General features: G+C 43.1%; 1 protein-coding gene across 2 annotated transcripts in view; it reads left to right on the forward strand.

Moving 5' to 3' along the window:
- PTPRR (protein tyrosine phosphatase receptor type R) overlaps positions 1-22,999 on the forward strand; it is a 945,480-nt gene that overhangs the window by 438,264 nt on the left and 484,217 nt on the right. For both annotated transcript variants that reach the window (XM_086921858.1, XM_086921867.1), the window contains one exon: positions 15,024-15,179. In XM_086921858.1, the coding sequence (XP_086777984.1) occupies positions 15,024-15,179 (156 nt within the window). The remainder of the gene's footprint in view (positions 1-15,023; positions 15,180-22,999) is intronic.

The following is a 22,999-nucleotide window of genomic DNA, read 5'->3' on the forward strand; positions in this document are numbered from 1 at the left end:
GGAGAGTCTATGCTTCCAAATATTTTTAGAGATTAGAGTAGTGGTATTTGGGCTGACAAGAGGGTTGACACAATTGGGTACCTATAGAGTTAAAGGATAGTGTGATAATTTAGTGAATTGCATCGTTGTTTTGACATTCCCAAGAGTTTTTCAAATACCTTCAATTTTGTGATTTCTTGGCTAAAACCATCCCACTGAGAATCACTTAGTATAAGAATCTTTTTATGGTAATGTTGATGAACAGGCCAGAAACTGCCTCTATTTGTGCTCTAAAAAAATATGGGACCCGATATATGACTGGTCTCAACAAACTGGCTTGGGGATGTAATCTTTAATAAATGTTGTGGTTAATCTAGATTTGGAAGTGATTTACAATTAAGTTACCTTAAACTTCTATGTGGATGTATTTCCTCATCAGGTTAATTTTTACCCATCAGATTGTTAAATTGTTACTATGTGTTTGACTTTGCTTAAACATCTTATGCTACTTTTCTCTTTAGAAAAAAGACATATAATTAAAAAATTTAGATGTAGTAACATTATGGTAATGTCTTTGAAAACCTCCTCTCATTCCAATCGGACTGTGAAAGGGTTTAGTGACAGAAACAATTAGTAGTCTGTAGTCACAACTGCCCAGCTGTTCCCCAGACAAAGGTCATTTGAGCATAGAGAGAAGATACGGGTCAAATATAAACCATATTATAGGTATATTTCTCGTAGTAGTCACATAGCAAATTCTTACAATGAAAATAAGCTGGTGCCTAGCTGAGCTCATGAAAACAAGAGAGTATGGCCATCATGTACTAACATAAATGTAAAAAGCTTTTGGCTGACAAGCTCATCTTGGCGTGTATGCCCCAGGAGCCAAAACGCCAAACATCTGACCATCAAAGACGGGCACTTAGCCTGAGCATGAAAACATGGCCGAAGCAGGATACAGCTATAGTAATACCACCAGCAAATGTGTTCACACTTTGATGGATGGTTGCAATGTAAAACTTAAAGGAAAGTCTCTAAATTTGCCAGGTGGAGTAAATTCACAAACTTTAGTTAATATGTTACCTGTGAATTTACACATAACATTGCATATTCGATGACAAATTACATCATAACATTTGACTTCTCAGATAAGAATCCATTAATGTCAGTATTGCAGACCTCACTGCTGACATCTCTGTAAAGTTGTTTAGGAAAAAGATAATGAGGCAGCAATTAACATTAACAAAGATGCAGCAATTAACATTAACACAGGAAGGTCTTGTTATTCATTGATGTTTGTTCAGTCTACTGTATATCAAACTCTAAAATTTGCCATGTATTCATGTAAAAAAAATTGCGAGGTACAATATAATTTTCCCAGTCTGTGCTGTTACCAACTTAGAAATACATTCATCAGAGAGGAGTAATTAGGTGGCGCTTTCTCAGGCAAATGACTCTCCCCGTGCCCACCCCCCGCATCCCCGGTGCTCCGGTTGCTTGAGAAACCTGCGAGGTGTTCCGGTGCTTAATGACATTAGACAAGAGGTGCTCGGACTAATTTCCCTCAGCAGGTAACACACTAGGATGTTTACGCTAACACAATAGAGGAATTACATGCAGATTTCAGTCAACCACGTTAATGAGCCATTTTACTCTTGTAACATAATTAGATGCAAAACATGCTTCAAGGACATTCTTAGATGTAAATAAGCTTAATTCAAGGCGAGCACGCACAGCATCTGTGCAGTACATTTTTCTTTACCATTAGCTGATTTTTCTGCCACGTTTACAGCCTCTGCCGCCTACAACAGTTCAACTTAAGTTTACGTACATATAGAAAGCTATTGGGATGTACCATCTTCATCCATTCTGGTCTGTATCCAGTTGAAATAATAACACAAAATTCAGAGTATCAATGATTGCTTGACTTTGCTGTACCTGGATAATTTGCATGACTTGGCACTCATACAGTCCATTAATGTAACTTTACAATTACAGAACGATTACAATAATTTCACCAAACCTTTCCCAAGGCAATATATTTCCATTGTTATTGTTTTCACGTTAGAGGGATGGTTGTAGTTCATGAGACAGGCTAGACAGGTGCACTGTGAGAGCCCTCTAAGTGTCTCAATATTGGAATATCAGTGCATGCCCCTGGTCACACCCTGGCAGTATGTCAGTATATTGACCCGTACTACATGGTACGGGTCAATATATGTCTTTTTTAAACTTTCGATGTTTCAGTGGCGGACTAGCAGTGCATGTTGCAGATCAAAATCTGTATGCATTTTTGAGAGCTGACCATATATATTCCATATTAAATTAAGAGTAAAAAGGAGGGTTACTGTGAGAGTTTATTGGATACCTCTATTGTACATATGTGCATCGTGAGTGCCATATAAATACATTACAGGGAAATCAGCAAAATATCAGGTCAGGCAATGAAGGGTTCATTGAGTGGATTGAGAGCTGTGGGAAAGTCGGGTCTCGGTGCTCCAAAGCTGCCAGAGAGCAGTGCAATGCAAGAAAACAATATGTTGCCTGGGATGCCTAGTCATCTCCTGGCATCTTTTAAAAACATAGAAATAATGCTTTGTTGGACACATTGTGGCTGAAAGTGCAGGAAGTGTTTTACATTTTTGTCCTACTGTAGAATAAAAGTCTTACCAATCTTTTCATAGTGTTTGAACCAATTGGAGAGCTTGGGGGCTATCTCCATCTAGAGTGTGTATTTAATTTTGAGTTTTTAGATAATTCAATCTACAATTGTGTGAACATTGGAATGGAAATTCGAAGCAATCTAATTATAACATATTGTTTCTTATAGGCTAGTTTGTTGAGATTTATGGAGTTGTTTTCCGCTTTTAATATAGTTTTTGGCTATATTCAGTGGAACAAAAAATGGAAATGGAATCTTGAAAGTGCTATATTAACAACATATAGAGGAGCTGTTTTGGTTTTTTTAGCTCAGAAAACTATCTTTTTGTGAACATGCATATGTTGAAAACCTAGAAGATCAAAGAGATAACATTATATTTGGGATAGAAATGTAGTAGTGCTAGAAAAATACTATTTGAGTGCAGTTTAACTTAAGGCAAGTTTACACAACTAAAAATGACTGACCAATTTTGCTCATTAACTTAGACTGCAAGCTTTACGCCAAGATCCTGGCTAAACAAATCAAACCCATACTCCCCTTGCTGATTGGTCCATACCAAGCTGGCTTCCTCAAGGGTAGATAGACTCTCCAATGATAACGTTAGGCTAGTCGGTTATGTTCTCCAAGTCGATGCCTCCAAAAACTCCCCAGTTGTAGCAATAGTACTCAATACTGAAAGAGCATTCAACAAAGTTGTATGGCCCTTCCTAAAATCCACGATGTTCTGCTTTAACCTGAAAGAAACATTCATAAAAGTGGTAATGGCTCTCTACTCAAACCCAAGTGCCAGAATTAGGCCTAATGGAGTGCTATCAGATTAATTCCTCCTTAAACAAGGTACAAGGCAAGGCTGTCCCTTTCCCCATCCCTCTTCCTCTTATCCGTTGAACCTCTTCTACGATCACTCAATGAACAATTTAACACCACTGGTATTTCTATCAGGGGTAATTCCTTCAAAACTGCAGCATTTGCTGACGATATTCTAATCATAACAGAACAGGCAGATACTGCCATTCCAAAAATTATGACCATAATTAAAGATGGTGCTATTGTCTCAGGCTATACTCTGAACAGAGACCAATCTGATGTACGCCCACTAAACTTTCAATTTCTCTGGGTCTCAAATTCAATGAATTGATTTGAAACAATGAGTCCCTGGTGATACATAAAGTCCAATCTGTTATAGAAGGCTGGTCACCGAAATTCCTAACTTGGTGGGGCAAGCTTGAATCCATAAACATTTTCATTATCCTGATTGTTAAGTACTTAATTCCTATGTCCCCCATCCTATGTTCAGACACATTTTGCTGCTACATGGAACGCCTTCTTAACAAATCTATTTGGAATTCCAAAGAAGCCACTTATATCCCTAATGAGATTATGCCTTCCAAAACATTTAATTGGAGCAATTTTGCTGACTTCAAGAATTATTAATAATTGGCCTTCCTGGCAGCCGAAGGGGCATAGTGGTTCAACAACAAATCTGGCTTCACTCCTCATTGGCTCACTCTAGAACGGCTTTTAACTAACGACCTTCCTTTGCCTTGCCTCTTAACCATATATAAAGATCACCCTATTCTTGATGACTTTATTTTAAACCACACAAGGTGGTGCCCACTTCATCTGGATCATCGTCTCTCAGATGTCAAAATCATCCGTTCTCTGCTCTCCTAAATATGGTTTAACAAGGATAATAAACTTATTTCTGACCTACCCATTTTGAATTCATGGATTGAGAAGGTAATTTTTATGATGGGCGACCTTGGTTCCAGATCGCACCCCCTTTCATTTCAAGATATCTCTAAAAAATAAAATATTTCCTAAAATTGAAGGAGGGTAGCTAAACTTGGTACATTTCCTTTCAAACCCACCTCGCACTCACTTCTTGTATCAGCTTTCCAAAAAGGTGGATTCACAATAAAGTCAGACCCACTTCCTCCTCGTTATATATAACACTGCTCAAAAGAAATGGCAGAAGGAATGGTCCCAAGATGAATTACACAATCAGTTTACCATCGACTTGCTCAAGGTATGGTCCTCACCTTTCTACTAAATTCAGCCTGAATATGGTGCAGACTAAACTACACTTTCTTCATAGAACTTACTATACTCCTCAAATACTTTTTACACTGGGCCTTTCAGACAGAGACAACTTTTGGAGCTGTAACTTCCCCCAGCCGATGTTCAAACATAAGCTCCACAAATGCCTCCTGCTATCTAGCTTCTGTACTAAAGTGCACAATACCATAGATGAAAACCTCCAAACCAATCTCCCAAGAAACTTTTCATTCTCAGTCTATGGAGTCTACAACTCCTATTACATACTTGATTTAAAGCAAGATGATCTACGCCTAGCGGATCTACTTTTCACCCTCTCCCACAAAACCATTCTATCCTCCTGAAAATCGTTAGGTAATGTCTCTAACAACATTTGGTGGTAATGGTTAAAATACATTAGGGGAGCGCATTTCTTCCTCTCTACCCAATACTCAGGGATCTCGGCTAACAGAGCCTTGTGGAACAGTTTGGATAGAGACCTGGAGATAATCAACCTTCCATAATGTGGATTGATTTGTAACACCTTTGTGTGTAAATAGAAGTATGATGAATCAGGTATTGTGAGCAGAGTCTTTAATAAGATACCAAGGAGTAACAAGAGCGGACTCTTCTCTACAACAGCCACCAGTAACTGCCGTAGAACAGAAGCCCAAACAGTAGAACATTAAAGCAAAGTACATTCTGCATATAAAACATTCTAATAAAAGATTCTATAAATACTAGAGCGAAGCACTATGTACTACACATCTTCTTCCTTTCTTTTTATAAGACAGCTAAAGAGTAAATAATAATCATAGGTAAAAAAAATATGAATTAGCACACAAAATCTTGTAGGTAAGTTGGTGGTAATCTTTGAATACGACCATTAGATATTTCAGCAGGATGTAAATTGAATGTTTGAGAAGGACGAGCTTCAGGTATTGGAGCATCTCCACTTCCCACACTCTGGAGTTCACTAGTATGAACTACAGGAATGGGCTGCACTGGTGAATGAGCTGCAAGAAGATACCCACTAGAATTTAGAGAAGAAGAAACATCATCCTTAACAGAAACAGCAGTATTCCTCCTGTAAAGAGCTACACTTCTGAAATTCCAACACTCCCCATTATTGAGAATGACACAATGATCAAGAACTTTCTTAACAGTAAAACGCCCCTTAAACTTAGAAAGACCTTTTTGCACCCTGCCACTTTTAATTTTGACCAAGTCACCCACTACAAAAGGAGAAGATTACTTTGTGACAGAGGGAAGAACTAAATCTTTAGTTTGTAAAGTGACAACGTGTTTCATCCAACCTGGTACCAATTTCAAGCGAGTAGTTCGCCCTCTCATAATCTGAAAAGGCGAACGTTGATCATGAATCAAAGAAGTTGTGCGATAGGCCCATAACATTTCATTAATCATTTTCCTTACAATGTGACCATTACTGGAGGCCATTTGAATGACGCCTTTAACAACTTTGTTAGCCCTTTCGCAAATTCAATTGCCCTGGGGATTGTACAAGGAAGTGCCATGGTGAAATATACCACAATCTTTTAGGAATGTTTGCATCTATTTTGAGGTAAGCTGTGTGCCATTATCAGTAATGATAACGGAGGGAAGACCTTCAGCCTTAAAATTACCCAAAAACTTAATGGTACTGTTGGTGGTAACAACGTTGGTAAACTCAACAACTAGCCATTTCGAATGGACATCAACCACAACAGTTGCAAATCTGTCTTCTTCATTAAGTTCACCCGTTGGACCTATGAAATCTAGGCAAATTGTGTGCCAAGTGAGCCTGGATTTTGTATATGTGCCTCAGAAGATTTGGGTCCTACTTTGAGCATTTTCTCACCCTCCATGCAAGTAACACAATTCTCAACCCACTCAACTACTTTGGAATCAATGCCTGGCCACCAAAGATGATTCTTAAGGCGGTATTGAGTGAGAGTTTGGACTAAATGACCTTCGTGAGCTAAAGTTAAAAGTTTGTTCCTAAGCCCAAATAGAGGTATAAACTTTTCATCCTTAACTGAAATGTTGTTATTGATGATAGAGAGATCATCCAATACGCTGAAGAAAGGCCTTGCCGATATAGGAACCGAGCTTTCTCTTCTAGAGCCAAGTTTAAGGAGTCTGATAACCTCTTGAAGAGAATGATCATTGATCATCTCTCTTTCCCAATCGCTAGCTTGGAAAGCACCTTCTCCAACAAATACAGCATCTTCTAAGGAGGCAACAGCAATGTCTTCAATACATTCAGAGAGAAAAGAATCATGAATAGTGCACCAATCCAGAGACATTCTGGAGAGACAGTCAGCCTGTATATTATTCCAACCTTGAATATATGCAACGGAATATTGAAATTCTTGGAGTCTGGCAGCAAGTTTCACAAGTCTAGTGGCGCCTTTACCAGTACCATCTGGAGAGAGAACTTTTAGAAGGGGTTTATGATCTGTTCTCAATATAAATTTCATGACCCAAAGATACGTTCTGAAATATTCCACTGCTCATGAAGCGGCTAATGCTTCCCTCTCGATGAATGAGTAATTTTTCTCTGAGTCAGTGAGAGTTCTTGAAGCAAAAGCAATGGTGAACTCAGCACCTCCCTTGACCTGTGAAAGCATAGCACCCAGACCTGTCACGCTTGCATCATCTGTAACAACAGATTTGCTATGTACATTAACCCCTTGTATGCTGGTGACGAACCCCAGCCGTCACGCTCCACGGTGCTCGTGTGCTGATGATGGCTGGGGTTCGTCACGGCCCGCCCTGTTCGTTTGTTTACCGCACAGCGGCGGAAACGGGCCAGCAGCGAAGGGGTTAAATGGTGATAATACTTTGGCATTACAAATTTCTTCCTTTATATTGTCAAAACACTCTTGATGTTGAGAACTCCACGATAAACTTACACCACGTTCGAGTAAAGACCTCATGCATGCAGTTTTATCTGAGAAATTTTTAACGAATTTCGAAAAGTACTCAATAAACCCCATGAATGAACGTAATTGATCTTTATCTTTGGGTTGAGGTGCCGAGTGAATAGCTAGACAAAAATCTTTCTTCGGTTTTACGCCAGAAGCCATGAGAGTGTAACCTAAATATTTAATTTGATTAACTAAAAATTTACACTTATCTCTGCGGAGAGTGAGACCAACAGAAGATAACTTATCTAAAACAATTTTAAGAGTGGTGTTATGCTGTTCAACAGATTGTCCATAGATCAAAATGTCATCCTTGAAGTAAACTACGTTTCCTACACCCTCAAAAATGTTTGAAACCATACTTTGAAAAACTCTGGCCGCAGAATTGAGGCCAAAAGGAGGGTGTGTAAATTGGTAAGTGCCCCACGGAGTGATGAAAGCAGTTAAATGCTTAGAGTCTTTATGTAGGTCCATCTGGTGATAGCACCCCTAAGAGCAAGCTTGAAGAAGACCTTAGCACCATTTAGGGTTGTAACTAATTCATTAAAGTTGGGCAAGGGAAAAGTGTCAGCAACTACACACTGATTTAAGGATCTTAAATCAACACAGAAGCGGATATTTCCGTCCGACTTCTTCGTGACGACAATGGGACTAATCCATGGAGATGCTTCGATAGGTTCTATAACCCAGTTAGTCAACATTTCATAAATGTGGTGTTTAACTTCATTCCTGACTACAATTGGGCTTCGCCTAACTTTGTGTTGTGCAGGAATTTAATTTTTCTTCAGAATTATTTTATGAGAATACCCCTTGAGACGACCTAACTCCTCCCGAAATACATCTGTAGAGTTGGAAAGTATAGAATCTAAGTCACCATCTTTAATGATCATAACTTGTGGGTTGTCTATAATGCTTAAGTCATATTGGTGTACCCACCCCAAAATAGCAGGTCCTTAATCAGATACATATACTTTTCCATGAATCTGCCTATGAGAAAACTTGATACTTGCCTCAAAGTAGCCAAGAATATCTAAAGGCTCTCCCTGGTATCCCCCTGGAGAAATGTCTTTGGGAAGAAGGGCCCTTTCCCCCCCCCAATTTTACAAATTAGACATTAGGAATGATAGTATACCGTGAGCCAGTATCTACCATCAGGTGAATGTTCAGATCATCGATAGTGAATAATGCTTTGGGCCTATTCTTACGCTTGTCTTGTTCATCCTCGCCAGATAGACTTGAATCTACAACCAAAATGTTGTTGTCATCATCAAAGAAAAACCAAAGGTGATGATGGACAGAGCGTTGACAATACAAACACTCACCCCCAGTCAATTGATCTGGGTTTAATCCATCACCGTTCTTTAGCTCACTCCGCCACCCCAGTTCAGACATGGCCATATGCAAACCAGTCTGACAAATCAGTCTGACCCTGTGCCTCATAGGAACAGTCCAGCCCAAACTGCCAAGCCATGTCTTCCCTGGCCCGGACTCAAGCTACCCAGGACCGGTTTCTGGCATTACAGCCGTCTTCAGCTGGGCTTGCTTGACTCCAGTGGCAAAGTGAGCAAGGTACTCACGTCTGAGCATACCCTGCCACCTTAGGGCGAACAAAGAAAAACCAAAGGTGATGATGGACAAAGCGTTGACAATACAAACACTCACCCCCAGTCAATTGATCTGGGTTTAATCCATCACCGTTCTTTAGCTCACTCCGCCACCCCAGTTCAGACATGGCCATATGCAAATCAGTCTGACCCTGTGCCTCATGGGAACAGTCCAGCCCGAACTGCCAAGCCATGTCTTCCCTGGACCGGAATCAAGCTTCCCAGGACTGGTTTCTGGCAATATAGTCGTCTTCAGCTGGGCTTGCTTGACTCCAGTGGCAAAGTGAGCAAGGGACTCACGTCTGAGCATACCCTGCCAACTTAGGGCGAACAAAGAAAAGCCAAAGGTGATGATGGACGGAGCGTTGACAATACAAACACTCACCCCCAGTCAATTGATCTGGGTTTAATCCATCACCGTTCTTTAGCTCACTCCACCACCCCAGTTCAGACATGGCTATATGCAAATCAGTCTGACCCTGTGCCTCATGGGAACAGTCCAGCCCGAACTGCCAAGCCATGTCTTCCCTGGACCGGAAACAAGCTACCCAGGACCGGTTTCTGGTACTAAAGCCCTCTTCAGCTGGGCTTGCTTGACTCCAGTGGCAAAGTGAGCAAGGGACTCACGTCTGAGCATACCCTGCCAACTTAGGGTGAACAAAGAAAAACCAAGGGTGATGATGGACGGAGCGTTGACAATACAAACACTCACCCCCAGTCAATTGATCTGGGTTTAATCCATCACCGTTCTTTAGCTCACTTCGCCACCCCAGTTCAGACATGGCCATATGCAAATCAGTCTGACCCTGTGCCTCATGGGAACAGTCCAGCCCGAACTGCCAAGCCATGTCTTCCCTGGACCGGAATCAAGCTTCCCAGGACCGGTTTCTGGCATTACAGCCGTCTTCAGCTGGGCTTGCTTGACTCCCGTGGGAAAGTGAGCAAGGGACTCACGTCTGAGCATACCCTGCCAACTTAGGGCGAACAAAGAAAAACCAAAGGTGATGATGGACGGAGCGTTGACAATACAAACACTCACCCCCAGTCAATTGATCTGGGTTTAATCCATCACCGTTCTTTAGCTCACTCCGCCACCCCAGTTCAGACATGGCTATATGCAAATCAGTCTGACCCTGTGCCTCATGGGAACAGTCCAGCCCGAACTGCCAAGCCATGTCTTGTCATCATCACCCATATGTGTATACTCTTGTACACAAGCAACACTCGAGCGAGGTTTACTTTTACACACTCTAGCGTAGTGACCCATCCGACCACATTTAAGACATTCCTGTTTGGCAGCAAAGCAAAATTTAGAGTCAGATGAATGAACAGTACTGCCACACCTATTACACAATTTGGTACTGGAAAGTTTTGAAGAGCCAGAAACTTTCAATGGCAAAGCTTTCTTGACAAACTTTTTGTTCTTGACTGCTGCTACCTTACTTTGTTAGTCATCACACCAAGAGTGATCTGTTAACTCACGAACCGAAACTTCATTGACATCACTCAAAGATGACTTTTTCTCTAACTCCTTCATGCAGCCTTCTGACTCTTCAACTATTTTTGCCAAATAAATAGCAAATTGTAAGTTTGGATTTTTTGCCGCCCACAAACGTTCTTGAATTTTTTTGTTATTACACTGAACTATGAGCTGGTCCCTGATTCGTTCATCAGTCATATTACCAAACTTACATTTGACTGACAGCTCCCTCAGTCTTGACATAAAATCATCAATAGACTCACCAGTTCTTTGACTCTTAATATAAAATGTATAACTGTTCATATCTAAGTTCTCCTCCTTATCATATCTAACTTCTAGGCGTGAAACAGCTTCTTTGCATTGATCCGGAAGTGGTTGACCATTAGCTTGGAGGGCTTGAGGAAGGAACTTAAAAACATGCTTCCCCTCTTTACCTAAAGAGCTTAACAAAAGTGCTTTCTTGCGTTTGGAAGAAAACTCCTGTGCGTCTAGAGCATCCAAGTAGTTCTCAAACATTGGGAACCAGTCCTCCCAAGATATGCTGGGTTGGCCAGGATCTTGAAGAAAACTTGAAGTAAGATCTACTGTACAATTCTGTGAGGCATTTTGTGAAGACATGGTACTTAAAATAACAAAACAGAGAATAAATGTGAAACACTATGACAGATTTGTGAGTTACAAATCAATTAAACTACTTGTCTCAATACAGAAAAGTGATACACAGAAATAAATAATGGTTGGTCAAAATGTCAAATACCTGAAGATTCGTAAAAAAGTACTCTGGCGTGTGTATCTCCAACAGATATTAGATACACAAGGGACGTGTGTATCGTCGATGTAAATTAAGTTATTGGCGTTTGTATCGCCGACAGGTAATGGATACACAATAGGCGTGTGTATAGCCGATGAAACGATAATGGATACACAATGGGCGTGTGTATCGCCGATGAAACAAAGCCCTTGGATCGCAGATGAAACAAAGCCCTTGTACGAGTGAATCACTTGAATGTCCTCTTATGGACGACAAGCTTAGATTACTCACAGGTGTGTATATGGCCGTAAAAACAATGCTGCTTTAAGTGGGCAGGTTTGAATATACACAGGTGTGTATATAGCCGAAGAAGTTAGAGACGCGGTAATTACCGTGTACACTGAAAGCTGTTGTCGTGGAAACTGTAAGTGAAATCAAAATGGCTGTCACGTCGAGCGTAGTGGCATATGCAGCGTGAGAGCCAGAGCTGACGTGTCTCTAGGAAAAGGCGTCACAGGAGCGATGAATCAGAACGTGAGGAAAGCTTTGCAAACTTCTAGATGCATTCTAAGCACATCATCATTTGGTCGGTAGCAGGGAAACAGAGGAGATCGCTGCTGGCCAACAGTCGACAATGTACAGGACGGTGAGTAAACAAGCTGTGGCAAACAAAGTGGCCGAAAGTAGACTCATGCTGAAGCTGCCCTAGTATTACGCGCTGCCTAAAAGGATACTGCGGGACTTACGCGCTCGAGTTGCCGTGCGCTACTACACTCAGACTGCTCAGTGAGGGACTTATGCGCAGTTAGTAATGAGTTCTGCCGTTGTAAATCGGGAAAAAGTAAAGTCAAAGAAAGAACAGTTAAAACAGAGGTATCAGACCTGTGAGAGTGACCACTTTCTGTTCTAGTTCTTGACCACGAGTAGCGATGAAACTGCAGAATTCTTTTAGTCCGCTCTTGTTGAAGATTTGCTGAAAAACTTGAAGCTGCTTACACGGTGGGTAAGAAATCTTGTCGCCAAAAAGTTGTGGTAAATAGAAGTACGATGAGTCAGGTATTGTAAGCAGAGTCTTTAATAAGATACCAAGGAGTAACAAGAGCGGACTCTCCTCTACAACAGCCACCAGTAACCGCCGGAGATAGAATTCCATCGTTGAGATGAAAGAATCATGCCTGATTATAGGACTGGAACTGAGATCCCCCATGGGCATAATCTAGATGCAGAATTACAAGTACAACTGGGACAGTAAAAAAAGGCTATGCCTTTGATATAGATTTGAATCTTACCCCCAAACAAACAATGGAACACCCTTTTTCCTCCAAATGAGTGTTTTGCATTTGAAAAACTCTCCCCAAAATCTGTGGCAAAGGATACTCTCTATATAAATTGATACTCATACTCTTCTCCTCACAACTATGGCACCCTAAATATATATGCAATGATATGTGACGGTTATTATCTGAATTTAGTACCTTGTACTTGGAGTTGCAAAATATCAGAGATAGAAAGTGTCAAAAAATCGTTAAAATTCAGATCTACGAGAGTCACATACAGACGAATATATGATCATTTTGAAAATCGATACCCTGAGCAAATTGGAATGTAGTATTTTTAAAAATTCTAAACACACGGTCCTTTTCTCAAACTAAAAAACATATTTGTTATAAAGTACTTTGGTATGAGGTTTGATGGAATGGCCAGTGCATTTGTATCCTGTAAGTGCTCCAGAATTTTTCAGTAAGGATCTATATGAGGTCTGAATGTCAAACATTACCATGAAGAATACTGTATTGTCGGATACTTTGTGTATATTTGTTATGAATTATTACAACTTTGTTGATAGAAAAGTCATCTTCCTCTCTTATATAGATCTATTTTAGATATTTATGTAGACCCCTATGAAATTGTTTAGCACATGTACTAATCTTAAGCATCACCTCTTTCCAAAAATAAAAAAAAATATCATGACATGCAATTATAATATGTACTATATGTCAAGGGGAGATTCTGCTTACATAGGATACTTGTACTTTACAAGAATTGAAAATGACTTACCATAATTACTTATAAGCGGAAATATGATTAGCAGTCTAGTTGTTGTTTTTTGTTGATCACTTGATAGCACAAGAGCACCTTAAATGGATGATCTAGACGAAGGGACTGTATGGTCCAGTAAAAGGCTGTGTGCCGAAACGCGTAGACCGTCCACTTTTTACCTGCACTAATAGCACCTTAAACTTTGGAGCTCCTAAAAATGATGAATTGATTAAATAAAATAATCGCAACGTACTTGATTCTACGTGTGCCATGTATCCAGTCAGAGGTGGCGAGACTGTGAAACCATGTATATATATATATAAATATAGATAGATGTAGAACCACTTTAAAGGCAGACTACATGGCAAAGCTTATTATATATATTTTTGTTTAAATCCGCCATTAAGCTTAGGAAAAGTTCAGTGAAACACAAGTCAGGTGCAAATGACATGCAAGTTAAAAATAGGTAAACCTGACCCCTTATTGCACTTTCCAACAACCCGTTGCCCCTTCCACAATGACCAAGTACCAAATACTAAGGGCCTGATTACAGTGGACTGTAAATCCTACTTTTTCAAACACCTGTTTTTACCCAAAACAGGATGACCAAGGGGCTTAAATTGTGCCTGGCACTGGTTCTTACTCCAGCAATTTGCAACAGTTGAAACCTATTTGAAGACGTGGAAGCTAATAGTGGTTGTGCAATGTGTGCACTCATCCGGATGTACTATAAGGTGTTATTCCACATTCTGAGTTCTCTAACTTGGATTTGTATGCATATTGTTCTCCCACAAATTATACCATCCCGATCTGAGGCAAAATAGCTGGGGTCCTGCCCACACCCACACTTTGCCCCCTGACATTATCGGACCGGCAGACATTGAACTCCCTCTATTAACCTACAAACTTTGTGATAAAGCTGCTCCCCTCAGCAGTCTCATTGTGACGAAACCTTTGTCCATCGTATTTTTAGGAACAGTGGTTAGAGAAGTGAACTGTGCATCTGGTAATTAATGTCCTGAGTCGTTTAAACGTCTCCCCAAATATTTAGACAGGTTTTTAGAAGTTTACTACCTCCAGCTCTTCCCTGTTCTCTACTTTTTTCCCCGCTCTGCCTTTTAGGTACTCTTAAGACAACACTACTTTTGTACTACTCAATCTTGAGATTTACAGAGAATTGAGGTCTTTCAAAATGCCAGCACAAGGTTGTTATGCACGTCAGAAGGTGATGGGGGCAACAGATGGGTCAATATTCCCGAGGTACTGCTTTTTCAGAGCCCCACACTGTCCAGCAACACATATATGTAGACTTCAAGCCTGCCCTGTTTATTAATAAATGGTGAGCTGGCACCACTCGATGGTGTGAGATGTTGGATCTGCCTTGTTTTTTTTTTACTTACAAGAAATGTTTTAAAACTTTGACATAAGTCCTCATACTATAAGGGATGTGACTCATCCCCCATAATGTCTGATATGTCGTTTCTGTGACCTGTGGTGGAGGGCGAATTTATAACAGCACTTGTATTTGTGTTTTTTTTTCTAGGGGAGGAAGAACTGTGTTGAGCTGTTCGTGTCCCCGCTGAAAAGGAGTATCGGCGTTCCTGACACACTGCCATCTGAAGAGGTTTTGCGGTCTTTGAAAATCAGTGTGTTGCACCAGAAACTCTCCCACTTTGGAATCCTAGAGGTCTCCCCGGAAGTAAGATAGTCTGAAAATATTCAATAATCTCCACATTGCGTCCTTGTCTTCTTAACATCATTGAAGCAAATGCTTTGGGGATTGGGTTGTCAACAAAAGCAAAACATAATGATAGTCTGAATAGTAAATGCTCTTGTATGCCTTAGTATAAAAACTACTTCAAATAATCATGGAGAAACCGAACAAGCACGTGCTATTACACAGGGAGAGTAACCAGCAAGGGCATTTAACATAACTGTAGGCAAGTGTTCTTCTCTTTTCCAAACTTTAAAAAACTCTCGTTGGGGCAAGACTCCCATAGTTGAAATAATAAATACAAATTGCCATAGCCTGTTTTTAGAGGATAAGACAAATACAGGAAAATAACTAATATTGTAATACCTTAACCCCATTCAAAAGGTTTGTTAATAATCCAGCATCTACGCATTGCTACCTAAACCGTGCTAAATAGTGTGCTACTTAGGCTAAAAACAACGTGCACATACTAAGCCTGTTTTACCAGAGATATTACTGCACAATTTAGAAACCCCAATTTGCTAATCTATCCTGACAGTTATCACTATGTAAATAATAGCAGTACCTTTGGTTTAAACTGCACTGTGTGATGCATCGCCAGTGCTCTGTGTGGCATGTTGGCTTACAAAATAAATGTAAAAGCACCTCACTGAAAATGTCACTGCTTGGACAGAGCACCCGTGCAACAAGCTGTTGCATCCACTGTAAGATATTTTCAAGTATGTCAGTTGTGTCCTTCTTGCTGGTTTATTTTGGAGAGTTGAAAACATTTGCGTTCTACATTTGGCTGGTGATGTTTTCATGGGGTAATTCCGCTAGTTGTCTGTTTAGGTTTTAATTTGGCTTATGGTTGTCGCCGTCTGCGGGATATTTCTGACAATGTTGTACTACAGTCAAATGTTAAATACCCCCATTAAGAACTTTCACCAGCTTATACTGTGGAAATGTGAGAAATTGATGTACATAAACAGCGTTCATTATTCCATTTTCCCGCTCCTCTCCCTGTAAGCACCATGAATACCGTAAAATATTGACCGCATCACTCTGCCAGTAAAAGCCCGCACCCATATGTACATGACCGCCATTTTAGGCACACTGGCACACTGGCCTTTTTCCTGCTCATTAGAATCACCGGCTTCCCTTCTGCGCGTATCTGAACCCCCCCCTCCCTCTCTCACATGCATAGATTATGAAACCCTCTCCCTCTGCGCGACCCTGCCCTGAAGGGCAACCCTCCTGCTTGACCCACGCAAACCCCCCCCCCCCTTCCCTCTTGAAGAGGCATCCTTCGCCTTAGCTGACATAGCCCTCCCCAACTGCACCTGACTGCCCCCGCTCTCTCATGTACGGGTCATAAGATCTCTCTCTCTCTATGCGACTCTGTCCCTGTGTCCACCCTGGCTCCCCCTCCCTTCTCCTCACACGGGCAAGTCATAAACCTTCTTCTTCTGCAAGACCCTGTCCTTGGGAGTCACGGCCGCGCCTGACCAGCACCTCCTTTCCTTTCATGAATACCCCCCTCTGTTAGTAAACCCTCCCTCCGCGATTGACTGTCCACACATGTCTGAGGTCATCGCCTAAGCCAGGAGATACTGTTTACTGCTTATTGTATGGAATCACTCCTCTTCAAAGGACCCACTATTGATCCTGGTCACCCCACCCCCTGGGCTATGATCAGGCGCACACATCCTAAAAGTTGGTGGAACACTCAGCTGCGTGATTACCCTCCCCTCTTATCAGCAGGTCAAGGGTCCCTATTGTGAACATATGTGGGGTAGGATTGACACGAGGATCATGGGGATGTCCTTTCCGTGTTTCACAATGTCATGATTGTAATGCTAAGTGTTCTGTAAAGTATAAAAGACGACGTTGCAGCTCACTTGTTAGAGCACCTCCCGAAAGACACTGTGTTTCGTGTCCGAAATGACAGGCTCTCCTCATGAGAAATAAATCCTGTTCTTGTGACTCCGGCTTCCAGCGCCCGTCTCTTTATTTTGGTAACTATTCAGAATGGGAACTAAGAGGCGACTTGCGCCAGCCATCCGGGCATCGATACTAGTATGGACTCACGTTTTACAATACTCAGTGACATATGGTTGGATGAAAACACACATACACAGCAGAATAGACTTCAAAGGGAAATATAACCACGTGAGACTACCTTGGAGATGAGTGGAAGTCAACTTCCTGCACAAAGTTTGGAATTCGATTAAAATGTGGTTGCTTTGTTTGGGTTGTGTCCTGCCCTCCTGCCTAAAAGCATTATTGAAAGACATTTGGACCATCATGTAAACATCTCGTAGTGTTTATTTTATCAATACAGAATAACTTCACTGGGATGTATAATGTGATAATTGAGATGAGAAAAAGTCCAATCTAACCTGTCCTGGAATGATTCAATTCTAAGAACCCTGAGGACATCCAGAATTTCTTGGGCATTGAAAACATGTTTCTAAAATTGACTAGGGGCATTACTCTTAGGTGTCCTAATTTCCTAGTTTTTTAATAAAGAGCAATAGCATATCTTGAAAGACCAGAAGAAGACAATTTCCATCAGCAAGAAATAGTGTTGATATCTTCATTAGTCCTGTGCCACCTAAACCTAGAACTTCCACATCTACTAGATATTCACAAGGGACGTTGTTACTAAAATATTCCTCACCAATGATATTGATAATTTCATATTTTATTGACATACAAACCAAAAACTGCAAAACAGTGTTTGAAAGAGACACCAGGACACAGAATGGGTTCTAAGTGTGAACAAAACCACTTCACAAGTATACTAATAATAGGAATTTCGGATTCCAAAGATATGGTGAACCCGTCAAGCAATGATGGGTACACCTGTAGTCTGGGCTAACTCTCTCCCCCACAGCTCCGCAATCAAGTTGCCTTGCCGCAGCACTCACCCCTCCTCTTGGTGAAGGTTCGTGCCTGCAGCCTCCAGCATTCCGCCCTCCAGCCTCATCGCTACCACTGCTCCCCGCCCACCTTGTGTCCCCTCCACGCCCTCAGTGAACTCGTCTGGTTCCCCTTAAATTTACTTGCGCTGACTTAAGCTTACTTTACACTTACTTAAGCGTACTTGAAGCTTATTCTACTTGCTGGTTCCCGCTGCCGCTGCTGCCCCTGCAGCCCCTCCCCCCGCTCACACCCTGCTCCTGCCTCTCAACCTGCGACCCGCCCCTCCCCTACTTAATGGTGACCGCTGTACGGTCGCGCCGCTGGCGCACTGAAGGCACGACTAAGGCACGCCCGTCTGCACCTGTCCACGACCCGAACGCGGCCAGCGCCAGGAACCCGGGCTCTCCGACCATCCATCGCTACGACACCACCACCCTCCACGTACTCAACCCCAGAAGACTCAGAGACTGCCAACAGGCCTCCCGGACACGACCCACAGCCAGTTCTCCTGCCTCCACTGCCGCCACGCCTTCACCCTCATCCCAGCCTACAAAACCACTAACGCCAACACCTGCGACTCCTTAAGATGCATCCTCCTCAACATGCGCTCCGTACACAAACACGCCATAGAAATCTGGAATCTACTCGACTCTCTCTTGCCTGACATCGCCTTCTTCACGGAGACCTGGACCAACGCCTCCTCTGCCCCCAACATCAACAGCGCGGATTGATACAAGATTCAGAGGAAGGACCGCCCCAACCACCCAGGAGGGGGCCTCGCCATTGCCCACAAGAGCACCCTCCGCCTCACCACCTCCAGCGAAACCTTCCCCACCACCGAACACCTGCACTTCCAGATCCAGACCAGCCCCAACACCACACTCCGAGGAACCCTGGTCTACAGACCCCCTGGTCCCCGGATAACCTTCACCACCACCATCACCAACTTCATCGCCCCCCCCATGCCATTGCTTCAATGAATTACATACGCATTGGAGACCTGAACTTCCACCTCGACAACCCCAGCGACCCCAACTCCACCATCCTTCATGACAACCTCGCCAACATAGGACTTAAACAACTTGTCACCACACCGACCCGCAGAGCAGGACACACCCTCAACCACATCTTTGCGGCAGGGAACAGTGTCCACTTCAGTCACACAGCGCAACCTCCATGGACCAATCACCACTCCGTACACTTCACCATCGACAAACCCAAGACAGCCAAAACCAGCCCCACGTCCACCACAAAGGAACTGGAGCAAGGTTACTGATGAACCATTCAGCTACGTCCCCCTGAGGCTTGAGCTGGTAGTGACTTCGCTTTGAAATTGAAATTGAATGCTGCTACTTTTGAATGAGTTTTAACATATTTTAGATTGTGATTTTTTTTTTACTCTGACTGTGCTGCTTTCCTGTTTTTTGACCTACTTCTTGCATTGATGGCACCTTAAAGACTGTCAGTACTAGGGGGACCGCAATTATTACGGCGGGCCGCCATATTGGGGGAATCATTGTCAACAATCTAGTTTTTTGGACCCTGACTCTATATCTAGAGATTAACAACAAAAATGGTTCTGTCGGGTGGTAGCAAGAATTACTTTTAAGGAAGGCTGAAACAGCTCAGAACACAAAAGCAAACCTCTCTGAGAACCAAGTTTTTTATAATAAAAACAAAGAACACAATACACGGGAATTACTTCATTCCGTTTTGGTTACGAGAAGCTTAAGACATGTGATTAGTGACTGTGGTGAACAAAGTGACTAGTGCATTGCATTTAGTGACTCTTATATACAAATTCATACAGTTGAACCGGGGGGGGGGGTGGGGGGGGGGGGCAGGGGTTTTTTACTTTCGTTGTAAGGCCAGTATTACAAAGTTAGTATGCCAAGGAAATAGATGGTTAATGTCCAAGTTCCTGGAGGTATCTTGGCCAAGTATGAGCGTTGACGTTTCGACCCTAATGCGCCCCAATTGGTGGTCGCTGCGGGTCTTTATCAAGACAAGGGGTAGGAAGGGACTGGAAAAAGGTGTCAGAGAGGTGTGGATACTCAACGTCATAAATGACAGGGGGAAAAATAGAAATTACTTACATGGGGGTCTGGTGGGGTGGGAATTGACTCCGGAGGGAAGCCTGTCGGTCAACCTGGATAGAGAATGGAACTGGTTTAAGACCTGATCAGTATTGAGAGTTCTAATGGAGGATATGAGATATTTAGAAGTGACTAGGTGATTTACGCGGAGTGCTAAAGGCAATTACGCAATGCTGGATGTGCCTAGGTGATTTACAGGGAGTGCCCAGCATTAACCTGTAGGGGTGAGAAATCTAGGTACCCAAATTAGTTACGCTGGTGAGTAATCTGCAGAGCAGTGGGACCGGCAGGAGGCTAGCTTACCCTCGGTACTGCGAACTAAGGTAGTTACGTTGACGGTCAAAGCGATGTCAGAGCGCCATCCGAGCTGTCAGGGTAGTGTTCGAGCAGAAAGAATGAGCCCGGAAAATTCAAGGGACGTTAAGTATGCTCGTGCACGCGGGTCGGTGGTTCTGACGCGCCATGGCTGGCCCAATCAAACCGGGGGCGTAGGGCTGGGAGGCGTGAGGCTCATCTCCTCGAGCACGCATGATACGTCGGTTGCCAAGCAACTCAGGAGCATTAATATAATGCGCCACGACTGGCCCATGATATGGATCGTGTCATACATCACGGGGTAATGGTAGAGGGGACCAAGTTTAAAACATTTAAAACACGATTTCAAGGTAAGAAATTGCAGTAATTCAAGGATTTCAAATTTACATTCGCAAGAACCAACATAAAGAAATGCATCGTGCAAGGGAGATTTGAAAGTTCGAAAAGGAGTTCATGTTAAGTCCAAATGACTATCTAGGGAGCCAGGCATGAGCGCGCATGGCTACGTCCTCCTGAGGCTTGAGCCGGGAGTGACTTTGCTTTGAAATTGAAATTGAATGCTGCTACTTTTTAATGAGTTTTAACATAGTTTAGATTGTGTTATTTTTTACTCTGACTGTGCTGCTTTCCTGTTTTTCGACTTACTTTTTGTATTGAAGGCACTTTAAAGACTGCCAATACCGGGGGACCGCAATTGTTACTGCGGGCCGCCATATTGAGGAAAATCACAGTCAGCGGTCTAGTTTTTAAGACCCTGACTCTACATCTAGAGAGCCTGGCGGAGCAAGGCGCACCTAAGGAAAGCCTGTCTGCACCCATCCGCCTCGGCCCGCGCTCTGCGCCAGCACCCCTGCCCATTTGAGAGCAGGTAAGCCTTACAGGTTAAGATACGCCAAAGAGGTGCTGCTGGGGCTGAATACCATTGATAAAGCTACTGGGTGTATGTGTCTAACCCTTAATTCAAAGCCTCCATCTAGCCCAGTGGCCTGCCCCAATTGTAAAACTACTTTACCGGATGTTGTGTACGGGAAAATTGATTTTAGAAAATAAGAAAGGTGAGCAAAAGTTAAAGAGGTAAAACCTGCGTTAAAGTGCATATTGTTGAATGCACGCTCCATGGTGAAGCATAGTGTTGAGTGTGCAACACTAATCGAAGGAGGTGACACAAAATTGGCATTCATCACTGAAGCATGGACGGATGATTCCCAGTGGTGGCTGATACATAGGGGCGAAAGGGGCGTTGCCCCACAAGACTCAGACAAGGATTGGGGACTGCAGACAAGAGAGACACCACACGCAATGCAGCCGCCTCAAATGAAGTGCTCACTGCCCCGTGTGGAATACAAATCAAATTTTGTTTTGTGTTTTCTTAGGAAGGGAAGAGGGCACAGCCAAGTCAGAGACACCTCCTGCGCATGTGCAAGACTATTGCTCGCCCTTGAAGCACATGCGTGAGGAGTGATGTCATCCTGAAGGGAATGGCCAGAGAAATCGGAAAATGGCTGTTTTCAAATGGGATGCCTATGCTGCGCCTCAGGTGACTTCAGCAGCGCGCCACTGAGATGAATCACAAGGGACCGGGCATGCCCCCTTCAAGACAGAGCAGTGGGTGGCAACAACCGGAGCAGAGCACTCCCTTGCCTTCACTTTGCGCTAGTCACAGACCTCCTGATTGGACAATGGGAAGGAGCTGAGGGAGTGGGCTGCGGAAGAGCCTGTCAACCGCCGCACAGCTCTGAAACAGTACGGATCCTCATTGGGGTGCCCGAACAATCCTGGGGCTGAAGAACCACAGGAACACACGTCCTTCTGAGGAGTGCCGTGGTCCAGTGTCTGAGGAACACCGACCTGCTGGCAAAGTATCTGGGGCTGGGGGAGACTACCAGTCCCAGCTGGACTGCGCCGGGGACGAGCAGGGAACAACCCCGCCGGAAAAAGGCAGGTGACCCAGCAGCTTGCCTCTCATAGGGCCCTGTGGACTCTGGACTACACCCCGCAACTTTCAGTGGAGTTCAAGGTAAGAGGGGGGCGCAGGTTCCAATAAAGTGCTTTTCAGCAGACATATTTACACTAATGATGATGATCAGACCAAGAATATTTTTATTCTGCTGAATGTACAGTTTGAACTTTCAGATTCCACGGAGATACATTATTTAGCCCTACTTTATTTTAATTCATAAAGGATTAATCTGGAAGACATTGAGAAGGCAACAGGAGAACGGGTTCTGATTCACGGCCGCTGAGCGCGCGCTTCCTTTTTATGGGTTTGTTCACGAGGCCCCTGGATTCGAGCCGCAGGCGTGCTTTTCATCACGGGGCACTTGTTCGGGCTCCGCCAGTTTGAAGAGAAGTTTCCTTTCAACCGGGGACACCCCGCCCCCCATAACTCAAGAATGGCAGAGTCCATCATCTTGTGTGTTTTGCTGTTCGCCCTATATGGAAAAGGTCTGCCCAGACGTGGGTCCTGTGCTTACTACGCCACTGGAG

Source organism: Lissotriton vulgaris, chromosome 1_1 (genome assembly GCF_964263255.1).
Source record: "Lissotriton vulgaris chromosome 1_1, aLisVul1.2, whole genome shotgun sequence".
Classification (NCBI taxonomy): domain Eukaryota; kingdom Metazoa; phylum Chordata; class Amphibia; order Caudata; family Salamandridae; genus Lissotriton; species Lissotriton vulgaris.